This window comes from Acomys minous (assembly GCF_964271855.1).
Source record: "Acomys minous genome assembly, chromosome: 6".
Lineage (NCBI taxonomy): Eukaryota > Metazoa > Chordata > Mammalia > Rodentia > Muridae > Acomys > Acomys minous.
The window spans coordinates 105,368,838-105,381,722 of record NC_140487.1 but is presented as its reverse complement, the minus strand read 5'-3'; the positions used below and the strand labels follow the sequence as shown (position 1 = coordinate 105,381,722).

Here is a 12,885-nt window from a genome sequence, read left to right as displayed (position 1 = left end):
TAACATTAGGAGTCCATCGGAGCTCCTGAACCGTAGGCCTCTGGCTATTTTCTATCTGTTCCTTGTCACTTCTTTCTCTCTCCAGACCAAACCTATTCTTTTAGCTGAGTGACCTTATGCAAGTCTCTTTCCCTGGGAAGCCTCCGCGTATTCTCCGTAAAACGAGCAAGTTCGCCTCAGACCTCTGCACCACTGTGACCCGTGACCCCGGGCTGTGGAGTTTCGGGGCCGCCGTCTCCCTCCCCCGGGACTTGATGGTACGTCCCCCGGACTCCCCCACCCCTCCGCCCCGGACTTTGGTACAGGCCCAGGGGGCCCGCGGCGGCTTCTCTAGGCTGCCCTTGTCCCCCGCCGAGTTCCGGGCCCGGCCCCGCGTAAGCTGATTGGTTAGAGTGCATCCCGGGCTGTGCGGCTATAGGTTAAAACCGTGCGGGGAGGGCGGGGCTACGAGGCTGGCCCCTCCCCCGGGTCGGACGCCTTGAGGAGCCGCGGGCGGGCGGGCGGACAGACTGACGGGAGGGCCGGGCGGCGAGCAAGATGGCGCAGACTCAGGGCACCAAGAGAAAAGTCTGTTACTACTACGACGGTGAGCGGCGGCCTGGCGTCGGTGGCCGGGCGTTGGGGGAAAGGATGCGGGTGGAGGCTGGAAAGAGGTCGAGGCTGAGGGTGGAGCCTGGGAGGAGGTCGAGGCTGAAGGGGGAGGCTGAGGGGAAAGTCGAGGCTGAGGGAGGAGGTTGAGGAGAGGAAGTCGAGGCTGAGGCCGAGATGGGGGGGGGATCTCGGAGGCGGGGGTGGGGTGGGTAGCCTGGGGTAATCGCGTTGGTGGAGAGTCTCAGGGAATCCGACGTGAAGTTGGACTGGGACTCCTGGTGGGATAGCTAAGCCTTGGTGGTGCCGGGGAATAATAATATGATCTAGGCGGTTGGCCAGGGCATCTTTTTTCTGCTGAGAATACAAAGATCTTTTCCTATCCCCCCCCCCACCCGTGTCCTGTTTTTGTTTTGTTTTGTTTTTTTGTAAGTTCTGCAGGACTAGCCATGCACGTCCCCTCCCCCACCCCCTCCCCCAGGTCTTTGAGTAGGACCTGCAGTTGCTAGTTGGGAAATGGGGCTCCCTGGGGGATGCAGGGAGAAAGATGCAACTTGTTAAACAGTCTTTTCATTGACCCAGTGTGGGGCAGTTTTTCCCGTCCTAGGTAGTGTTTCTGTTGGGGCTGGAGGGCTCATCGGGTCACATTTCCTGCCTTGAGTTCCCGTCTGAAGGGGGAGCCAAAGTCACGAGTTCCTTTCGGTGGTACTGTTGGATTAAGGGGGACGTTCACCTTTGGAGAACACAGAGATGGGCTTTCAGCCCATTCTGAGAGAGCAGATGTGTGTCAGTGTTTAGGGCCCCAAAACTGGAGTTACTACTCACCAGGCCCAGAAGAGTTGTGCTGTCCTTGCTGTTAGCGCAACTCTTCTGAATAGCACCTTTATTTGAGATAGAGTATCACTGTGTAGCTCAGACTGGTCTGGAATTAGGAATCTTCTTCCTCCTCATCTTCCTGGGTGCAGTACTTTGTCCAGGATTTGTTTTCTTGCTTTAGGAATAACTGTTGGAGCTGGGCGTAGTGGCGCTCACCTTTAATCCCAGCACTTGGGAGGCGGAGGCAGGCGTATTGCTGTGAGTTCTAGGCCAGCCTGGTCTACATAGTGAGTCCAGGACAGCCAAGGCTACACAGAGAAACCCTGTCTCAAAAAACAAACAACAACAAAAAAACCAAAAAGGAGTTACTGTTCGATTGTTTAAGGGACATCTAGCTAGCCACCCAGTAGGCGGTGGGTTTCGGTCTGAAATTTAGAAGACAGATAATTTTGGTAATTGTCAACAAAAAATAATCCAGATAACACTTTTAGTTAGCTTAGAAAAGGATGTGATAAGCCAGGAGTGATGGAACACGCCTGCAACCCCAGTACTCAGGGAGGCAGAGGCAGGCAAATCTCTGTGAGTCAAGGCTGGCCTGATCTACCAAAAACCAGAAAGAAAGGAAGGAAGAAAGAAAGAAAGAAAAGGATGTGATAACTCAAGTTGTAGAGGGTGGAGAAGATCTATTTTCAAATTACTATTTTTTTTATTTTTGGAAACAGTCTCTGTGCAACTGTGGCTGTCCTGGAACTCACCTTGTAAAGCAGACTTGCCTCCCACTCAGAGATCCCTTCTTTTCTGCCTCCTGAGTGCTGGGATTAGAGGCTTGCACCATCACCCCAGCCTGTTTTAAGTTACTTATTTTTATTTTATGTACATTGGTGTTTTGCCTGCATGTGTGAGGGGTCAGATCCTCTGGAACAGGAGTGGTGAGCTGTTATGTGGGTGTTGGGATTTGAACCCAGGTCTTCTGGACTGCTGAGCCACCTCTCCAGCTTCCCCCTGCTCTTTTGTTTGTTTGTTTTTTCGAGACAGGGTTTCTCTGTGTAGCCTTGGCTGAGCTGGACTAGATTTGTAGACCAGGCTGCACTTGAACGCACAGCGATCTGCTTGCCTCTGCCTCCCAAGTGCTGGGATTAAAGGCGTGTACCACGCCACCAGGCTTGAGTTTATTTGTGTTTTTTTTTTTTTCTCGAGACAGAGTTTCTCTATGTAGCCTTGGGTGTTCTGGACTCACTCTGTAGAACAGGTTGGCCTTGGCACAGAGACCCTCCTGTCTCTGCTTCCCCATTGCTGGGGGGATGCGCTACAACACTTGGAGCCTCATTTTTTTGTTTGTTTAGTTATTTTTTTCCTTCTTATAGAGAATGCTTTTCTGTTGTCTCATTTTTTTATATAATAGAACTATATAATTTCCCCTCCTTCTTTCCTTTTTTCCCCCAGATAGGTTTTTGTTTGTTGGTTGGTTTTTTTGTTTTTCTAGACAGGGTTTCTCTGTGTAACAGCCTTGGCTGTCCTGGACTCATTTTGTAGACCAGGTTGGCCTCAAACTCAGAGAACCGCCTGCCTCTGCCTCCCTAGTGCTGGGATTAAAGGCGTGCGCCATCACGCCCGGCTCAGCTAGGGCCTCTTTATATCCCTGGTAGTCCTGGAACCAGCTCTGTAGTCCAGGCTGGTCTTGAACTCAATCTTCTTGCCTCTGCCTCCTGAGTGCTGGGATTAAAGGCATGGATCACTTTTCCCTTCCTTTTTTTTTTTTTTTTTTTTTTTTTTTTTTTGGTTTTTCCAGACAGGGTTTCTCTGTGTAGCCTTGGCTGTCCTGGACTCACTTTGTAGTCCAGGCTGGCCTCGAACTCACAGCGATCCGCCTGCCTCTGCCTCCCGAGTGCTGGGATTAAAGGCGTGTGCCACCATGCCCGGCTCCCTTCCTTTTTTTATTTTATTTTTAAAAATATTTCTTTTTTTCTTTTTAAGATTTATATTATTATGTATACAGTGCTTTGCCTGCATGTTCACCCGTAGGCCAGAAGAGGGCACCAAATCTCATAGACCAGGCTGGCCTCGAACTCACAGGGATCTACCTGCCTCTGCCACCCAAATGCTGGGATTAAAGGTGTGTGCTACCACTGCCCAGCTAGATTTCTTCTATCCAAAAACTAACCAGGCCTGCTTAACTTCTGAAAAGTTCAATCACTTGGACCGGGAAGCGTTTGGAGCCTTAGCTGGTCTTTGTAGCATATAGTTCAGCAGGAGAAACGATACCAAGCTGGGTGTGGTAGCATAAACCCCTTATCCAGTCAGGAAGCTGAGATAGGATGTTTTTAACCAGCCTGGATTACAATGTGAGGTCCTGACTCAAAAAACATTTTACGGGCTGGAGAGATGGCTCAGAGGTTAAGAGTGCCGCCTGCTCTTCCAAAGATCCTGAGCTCAATTCCCAGCAACCACATGGTGGCTCACAATCATCTATAATGAGATCTAGTGCTCTCTTCTGACATGCAGGCAGAACACTGTATACATAATAAATAAATCTTAAAAAAAAAAAAAATTAAAAACCAAGTAGAAGTGCTTGCCACAAAAAGCTGATGGCCTGAGTTTGATTTCCAGAACCTGTGGGAAAGAGGAAAGAACGGACTCCTAAAAGTCGTCGCCTGACCTCCATGTGTTCTTGGCACGCACACATTTCAGTCACATACATGTACTACTAATAATAGGTTTTCTAAAAATTAAAGAGAAGCTGGGCGTGGTGGCACACGCCTTTAATCCCTTCACTGGGGAAGCAGGCAGATCTCTGAGAGTTCGAGGCCAGCCTGGTTTACAAAGCGAGTCCAGGACAGCCAGGGCTACACAGAGAAACATCCCTCTCCCCCCACCAAAAAAATAAATAAAATATAAAATAAAAATTAAAGGGAAAACTAACCCAGGTTTAAAAGTATCCTTAGTTTGCCTTATTGTCTGCTAAGGTGGCCTGGAAGCTTCTAGCGTCCGTACAATCTAATCTAGGCCTAGAATGTTTTCAGCCTATGAGACTTACTACTAAATAAGTTTACTCTTTCTAGTTCTTTCTGAAGTCAGGCTTGTAAACTGAACTTTCGTACACCTGAAGTAATTGTTGGTCTGGGAGGCTTACTGCCTTTGTCTGCTGTTCTAGGTGTAGTCCTGGACGCTTAGAAAATGGCTGCCCTGGCAAGAGATCACACCCAAAGACCTTGGTCTGAGTGATCTGGCTAGAATACAGACATACCTTTAAGCCAGGAGAGGGCAGCAAGCAGATCTAAGTTCAAGGCCTGCCTGGTATAGGGCAAGTTTTAGGTAGAGAAAAGCTTAGGTCCAGACATGTTGGTACACGCCTTTAATCCCAAACACTGAAAATTAAGTTAGCTTGTAGATGGAAGCACTCATGGTTGAAAGTTACGGCTAGTTGAGCGGCAGAAAAGGTGACAAATCAGGAAGATTTGACGTAGTAGGATACTCCCAACTTTCCTGAGAACAGAGAGGAAAGGGAAGCTACTTAAGGGAGCGACACAATGGGGAGGGGTCCCGGGGAGGCAGAGGAGCAGGGGGCAGTTTTTCCAGGATAGTAATAGACAGGTTGCAGAGAGAGAGAAAACAAGCTAGACTCAGGTGAAGACCAAATGAGCCAGTGAATAAGAAGGATCCAGAAGATGAGAGCAGATTGCTGGAGTTTGTTTGAGGTCAAACAGAGCAATTCAGGGGCAGAGAGAGAAGACAGATAGAATATGTCAGCCGGGAGAGGCGTTTGAGCCAGAACAGCTGAGTTGAACCAGCCAGCCCAGAGCTCAGAAAGAACAAGTAAGGGTGAGCTACTAAGCAGTAAGTCTCAGAGGCTGAGAACGTTCTACACCTAGGTTACATTGGTTTTTTTCTTGTTTGTTTGTTTTGGTTTATCGAGACAGGGTTTCCCTGTGTAGCCTTGGCTGTCTTGGACTCTCATTGTAGACCAGGCTGGCCTCGAACTCACAGCGATCCATCTGCCTCTGCCTCCTGAGAGCTGGGATTAAAGGTGTGCGCACCATCACTGACCAGCTCCTAGGTTAGATTGTACGGAGGCTAGAGGCTTCCAGGACTAGGATAGGTTAGCAGAAGGAGGCAGTTAGCCTCCCAGACAACAACTGAAGCAGAGGAATAGACGTTCTCTTTACCCTGGCGGTTTGTTCAACTCAGCTGTTCTGGCTCAAACTCCTCTCCAAGCTGACTGATTCAATCTGGCTTCTCTGTTTCTCACTGAGTTGCTCGGCTGGCCTCATACTAATTTAGGCAATCTGTTCTAATCTTCTGGCTCCTTCTCATTCTCTGGTTTTGTCTTTATCTGTGTCTGACTTGTTCTTTTCTTCAACCAGTCTCTGTAAAATCTGGTAAAACTGCTTCTGGCCAGGCGTGGTGGCGCATTCCTTTAATCCTAACACTTGGGAGGCAGAGGCAGATGGATCTCTGTGAGTTTGAGGCCAGCCTGGTCTACAAAGTGAATCCAGGACAGCCAGGGCTACACAGAGAAACCCTGTCTCGGGGGGAAAAAAACAGAAACAAAACTGCCTCTGAATTTACACACAAACTGAACTGCCTGAACAGCACTGATTGGCACTCAGATTTGCCTGCCTCTGTCTCCTGAGTGCTGGGATTAAAGGCATGTACCACCAACCACACTTGGACATAAGCTTTTCTTTACCTGAAACTTGCTTTATACCAGGCTGGTCTTGAACTCAGACATCTGCTTGCTTCTGTCTCCTAGGATTAAAGGCTTATCTGTTTTTTAAAAAATATTTTATTTATTTATTTTATGTATGAGTGTTCTATCTATATATACACCTGCATGAGGTCAGAAGAGGGCATTAGATTCCAGTATTGATGGTTGTAAGCTACCATGTAGTTGCTGGGAATTGAACTCAGGACCTCTGGAAGAGCAGACAGTACTCTTATCCACTGAGCCATCTCTCCAGCCCTAAAGGCTTATCTGTATTCCAGCCAGAGTAGCCTTGTTGCTGGTTTAAAATTCCTCTACACCCAGGCTTGAAGAGCAGTTCAAACTGAGGATTTGTTGTATCCAGGCAAATACCATATATGTGATGCTGATAATCTGTGTGTTTATAGTGCACTTTCTGTGAAGGACCAGGTATTAAGTATTTGGGTTAGGGTTTGGTTTTTGTTTTTGATATAGGGTATAGCCCTGGCTTGCCTGTAACTTTCTATGTAGACCATGTTGGCCTCAAATTCAGAGATTTGTCTGCTGTGTCTCCTGAGTGCTGCTGCTGTTTTTGAGACAGTATCTCACCATGTATCCCAGGCTAGGCCTCTTAGCTTCCCACCTCAGCCTCCTGGGTGCAAGGATTACAGCTGTAGATTACCATACCTGGTTTAATTTGGGCATTATCTTGCTATATAATAAACGGGTCTCTAGCGGTTCCTTAGCTACTCAGCTCTGTGGTTATATGAAAACAGTCACAGGTGCTGTATGAACTAATGGTCAAGGCTGTTTCCAAAAGAAAATAGATAGCCAGGGTGATGGTTGGTGGGCAGCCACAGATGAAGCGGGAGGGGCAATTCCTTATTTATGGTTTCTGTTGCTGTGACTAAACACCATGACCAAAAACCAAGTTGGAGAGAAAGGGGTGTGTTGAGGCCACACTTTCACACGTATCCCATCACTGAAGGAAGTCAGGACAGGAACTCACATGGCTAGAACCCGGAGGCAGGAGCTGATGCAGAGGCCATGGAGTGGTGCTGCTCACTGCCTTGCTCCCCACAGCCTGCTATGGGCTGGGCCCTCCTCCATCAGTCACTAAGAAAATGCTATTCAGGCTGGCCCACAGCCCAGTCTTGTTATGGAGGCATTTTTTGAGTTGAGATTTCCTCCACTCACACTATAGTTTATGTCAAATTAATATAAATCTAGGCAGCATAAGCCAGATTGAGCAAATCTTGACTTTCCACCTGTAGGCAGGAGTAGCCATTCAAAAATTTTTTAGCAAGTGGGGGATGTCATGAGCTGTGCATTGGTGATAACATGGCAGGCAGTTTGTATAAAAGACCAACAGCCAGTTAGAAGCAGTTTCTATACATGAACCAGGCAACGACATTTGGTTTATCTCTAGGCTTTGGTTGTTATTCCAACTGTAGCGAGTGGGCTTTGTTGTGGGAGGGAATTCCTTAGAGGTACAGTGAGATGAGTCACCTCACTGCTCTTTCCCAGGAGATTTACCCAGTGTTTTAGGGTAAAAGTGGCCTAGATTCACTTTTAAGTGCTAAGTTATGTAGGGTCTCCAGGAATCACTCTTATTCAAGGTGGAAAAGAATCATGGAAACTAGAAATGAACATTAGTATTCTGGGAGTTTGCTGGGTTCTCCTGGGAGAGTGTTTACCTGTGTCACTAAACTCTCTTCTTTAAGGGCTGGAGACGTTGTTCAACAATTAGGAGCACTGGCTGCTTGTCCAGAGGACTGGGGTTCAGTTATCGGCACCCAGATCAGGCTGTTCATAGGAGATTGACTGTTTCCAAAGACACCTGCATTGGCATGTCTGTGTAACTGAAAATAAAATCTTAGGCAGGAAGCCAGGTGTGGTAGCCCACGCCTGTAATCCCAGCATTCAGGAGACAGAGTAGGCAGATTGCTGTGAGTTTGGGGCTAGCCTGGTCTACAAAGCGAGTCCAGGATAGCTAAGGCTACACAGAGAAACCCTGTCTCGGAAAAAAAAAAAAACAACCAAAAACCAAACAACAACAAAATATAGGTTGGGCATGTGTGGTGGCACATGCCTTTAATCCCAGCACAGGGGAGACAGTGTCAAGTGGATCTCTGTGAGTTCAAGGTCAGCCTGGTCTACAAAGTGAGTCTAGGGCTCTGTTACACAGAGAAAAGCCCAGAAAAGGAAAAAAAAAATCTTAAAGTGGAGAGGTAGTCTCCAGTGCCTTTAATCCCAGCACTTTGGGAGGCAGAGTCAGGCGGATCTCTGATTGAAGCCACTTTGGTTTACAGGACAGCCAGGGGTACACAGAGAAACTCTTTCTCAGAAAACCGAAATAATAAAATAAAACATCTTCTCTTCTTCAGGTGATGTTGGAAACTACTATTATGGACAAGGCCACCCAATGAAGCCTCACCGAATCCGCATGACTCATAATTTGCTGCTCAACTATGGTCTCTACCGAAAAATGGAAATCTATGTGAGTTCCTGGAGTGCTGCCCTGCAGCTCTTGTTTCCTGTGTGCATTCTTTGTTTTCCTTTCTTGGCTGTTCATTGATTCAGTGGCTATTATTTGGCAGGTAGATGAAGTTGGTTGTGTTTGTTTTGTTTTTTGAGACAGGGTTTCTCTGTGCAGCCTTGGCTGTCCGTAGACCAGGCTGGCCTCGAACTCAACAGTGATCCACTTGCCTCTGCTTCCCAAGTGCTGGGATTAAAGGCGTGTGCCACTACCGTCTGACTAAAGATTCTATTTTTAAGAACTTTAGTGTCAATACACACTTGTAAACAAGCAAGGCTTACTATGAGGTCTCTGTGTGTGTGGTAATTATTTTATTATTTATTTATACAGTATTCTTCCTGCATGTACACCTGCAGGCCAGAAGAGGGTACCAGATTTCATTATAGATGGTTATGAGCTGCCATGTGGTTGCTGGGAATTGAACTCAGGACCTCTGGAAGAGCAGCCAGTGTTTTTAACCTCTGAGCCATCTTTCCAGCCCTTTGTGTGTAGTAATTAATGAATGTTAATGGTAGATAGGTGAGGAATGAAGGAAGAAGGAGCCATGAAATGTTTCTCAGGAGGCTTAAGGCTCAGAAGGCTGAATAGAAGCTGGGTGTCGTGGCATCCAGCTTTAATGTTAATCCCAGCTCTTGGGAGGCAGAGGCAGGCGGATCTCTGTGAGTTGGAGCCAGCCTGGTCTACAAAGTGAGTCCAGGATAGACAAGGCTGCACAGAGAAACCCTGTCGCAAAAAAAAAAAAAAAAGAAAGAAAGATAAACATGGTGATTTGAAAGTCTGTAATTCTAGAGCTTTGGGGGGTGGAGGTGGGATTGTGATTTCAAGACCAGTCTCAGCAGTAGAGTCAATTCAAAGCCAGCCCAGGCACATGAGACCTTGCCTCCACAAAAAGAATGGAAATGACTAAAAATTAGTCCAGCATTCACAAAGAGACTGGTGTCCCAGGTCAAGGGTTGAACCTAGGCGGAAGTGAGGATGACATGGTGTTGGGAGATAATAAAAGTCTTCAGTGAGTGCACAGCTAAGCGTGGCAGCATTGACTTGTAGTCCTGTCACTTGGGGTGCTGAGGCAGATGATTGCTGAGAAGTCAAGGCTGGCCTGGGCTACAGTCTTGAATGAGTTCCAGGCAGAGTTGGGCTAGAATAAAATCCTGTCTCATTAAAAACAAAAAATAAAAGAACATACTAGGCAGAGGTGGAGCATGCTTTTAATCCCAGCTCTTGGGAGGCAGAGGCAGTCAGATTTCTGAGTTGAGGCCAGCCTGGTCTACACATTGAGTTCCTGGATAACCAAAGCTACACAGAGAAACTCAAAAAACAAAAAAATTAAACAAACAAAACACAAACAAAAAAAAAATAAGCAAATGAAGAGAAAAAAAAGCAAAGAGGGCTGGAGAGATGGCTCAGGTTAAAGAGCACTGCCTGCTCTCCCAAAGGTCCTGAGTTCAACTCCTAGCAACCACAACCATATATAATGAGATCGGGTGCCCTCTTCTGGAGTACAGATGTACATGCAGTGAAAGCATTGTATAATAAGTAAATAAATAAATGTACACTAAATGAATGAATCAATAAATGAATGAATAAATAAAAAAATTTTAAAAAGGAGAGAGTAGTCAGGGTCTCGTGTATCTCAGGCCTGCCTCCGTCTAGCTTCATAGCTGAAGATGACCTTTGAACTTTTGATCCTCTGGCCTCCCTTTCCCATGTGCTAGAGTTACAAGTTTACAGGCATGTGCACTGTGTCTATTTTTGCGCAGCTGAGGGGCCTGAACACAGGTCTTTGTCTTCAGGTGCTAAACTTGCAGCTAAGCTGCGTCTCCAGCCTCTGTAAATTCGTGTCTTCGTTTCCAGATACAGCTCTAACTAATTTTGTCTGAACTTCCAATTTTAAAAGAAAAATTGGATTATATAATACCTTCTAAGTTTAAAATGTTGGCCCGAGGATTTTGTCTTTGTTTTTATTCTTGTTAGTGAAGCTTAAGAGCCTTACTCATAGGCTGTGATCCCTAGAACTGTCTTTATTTTTTAGCATGTATGGAATGTAATCAAAACACCAGTGTATCTGTAGGCTAAATCTGCCCCGATTCTTAGTTTAATCTCTTCCAGAGACAGTGAGAAACAAATGCAATGCAGAGGATTTTCTTTTTTCTTTTGGTTTTGTTGTGTATGTAACCCCAACTGGCCCCACACTTAGGCAGTCTTATTGTCTCCCTTCTGACCTCCTGCCTCCACCTCCCAAGGCTAGAGTTACAGGTGTGTACTAGTGTGTCCAGGTCATTCAGTGCTGGAGCCAGAGCCCAGGATGTCACGCACACTGAGTACTCTGCCAGCTTTGCAGTGGCAGACCCCGTCAGCTGGACATGCGGATGGACGCTTTTAATCCCAGCACTTGGGCGGTAGAGACAGCCAGATCTCTTGACTTTGGGTCATTTTATTATCTTCTAGCCATCCCCTGGCCTTAATGGCCTTTTGTGATTTGATCCTTTGAGCTATATATAGCAACACCCAAACAAATTAGTAGTTTCCAAAAGCAAGTGTCACTATCCCTGGTTCTGTATATCATGTTTAGTTGCTGGGTGGTTTTGTTGTGCCTGTAGGTATGTCTATGCACCATGTACATGCAGTGCCCATTTTGGTGAGAAGGGCTCGTCAGACCTTTTATTTTTTTTATTTTATTTTTTTTATTTTATTTTTTATTTTTTATTTTTTGGTTTTTCGAGACAGAGTCTCTCTGTGTAGCCTTGGCTGTCCTGGACTCACTTTGTAGACCAGGCTGGCCTCGAACTCACAGCGATCCGCCTGCCTAAAGGCGTGCGCCACCACGCCCGGCCCCGTCAGACCTTTTAGAACTGGAGTTACAGACATTTGTGAGCGCATTGTAGGTGCAGCAGTCTCTCTGTTGGGCCCCTTCCCCCTTTTTCTTGAAAGAAGGTCTTGCTAATTAGTCCAGGTTACCCTGAATTCACTATGTAACATAGACTGGCCTTCAACATGATCCTCCCGCCTTTGCCTTTGAGTATATACCACCTCTCCTAAAGGGGCATGTGTGTGCATATATGCATCCAGAGTTTAAATGGCACACACATCCACTGAGTGCATATGGCTTCATTAGCAGACATGGTAGAAGAGAAATTCTGCAGCACTCAGGGAGTCAGGGACAGGCAGATCTCTGAGTTCAAGGCCAGCCTGATCTACAGAAGTACAGTACAGCCAAGCCAAGGCTACAAAAAGAAATCTTGTCTCAAGAAACCAAAAAGAAAAAAAAAAAAAAGATAAAAATTCTGAAAGCAAAGTTGAATTTGAGTGCTGTTGGACACACAACAAGAAACTGTTTAGTCTGATTTAAAGTGCTTCTAACCAGGTGTGGTGGTGCATGCTTTTAATCCCAGCACTTGGGAGGCAGAGGCAGAGGCAGGCGGATGGATCACTGTGAGTTCGAAGCCAGCTTGGTCTACAAAGTGAGTCCAGGACAGCCAGGGCTACACAGAGAAACCCTGTCTTAACAAACAAACAAACAAACAAACAAAAAAGTGGTTTATGGACCCCTGATGAGATGGGGTCTTTGGGTAAGAGCACTTGTTCCTGAGCCTAGGACATCAGTTCAACACCCAGAACCCACACAGCGGAAGGACACAACCAAATCCAGCAAATTGTTCTCTGAGCTCCACTCACACACTGTGGCATTCACACGCCTGTACACACATGCCAAAACCCAAATATATAAAACAAAACCAAACCCGTAGTAATTTTTGGTTTTGAGACACAGTTTCTCTGTGTAGCCCTGTTGTCCTGGTACTCAGTCTGTAGACCATGTTGGCCTTGAACTTACAGAGATATGCCTGCCTCTGCCTCCCAAGTGCTGGGATTGAAGGCCTGGCTATCTTTGTTTTTGAGAAATGATACTACTCTGCAACTTCCATTGACCTGGAACTTGCTCTGTAACCCTCACTAGCCTTGAGCTCCCTCTACTGCCCCAGCCTCCTGAGTCCTGTGATTCCAGATATGAGTTCCTCTAGCTGGACTCTGGGTGGTTTTGGTGAAACCTAAAATGTTTATTTCTCCTTACATTAAGGGTTAACTCAGGTCCAAGATAGTGTTTATAGTTGGCTACATTGGTTTCCAGGCAAGCATATCGTGAGGCTAACTTTTTCTTCTATAATTTGCAAGATTCTGCAAAGGAAAGCAACAGTACTATGCACTTTAACTGCTACGCACATGAGTGACAAGAATAAAGACTCAGTAAATGAAAGTTGTATGA

The 12,885-nt window shown here is 46.3% G+C and overlaps 1 protein-coding gene across 1 annotated transcript in view; it reads left to right on the top strand.

Annotated features, from left to right (window-relative positions):
- The first annotated feature begins 433 nt into the window (after positions 1-433).
- HDAC1 (histone deacetylase 1) overlaps positions 434-12,885 on the top strand; it is a 29,742-nt gene continuing 17,290 nt past the window's right edge. Inside the window, exons 1-2 of the mRNA XM_084787869.1 lie at positions 434-586; positions 8,473-8,585. Of these exons, the coding sequence (XP_084643995.1) occupies positions 538-586; positions 8,473-8,585 (162 nt within the window). The 5' untranslated portion in view covers positions 434-537. The remainder of the gene's footprint in view (positions 587-8,472; positions 8,586-12,885) is intronic.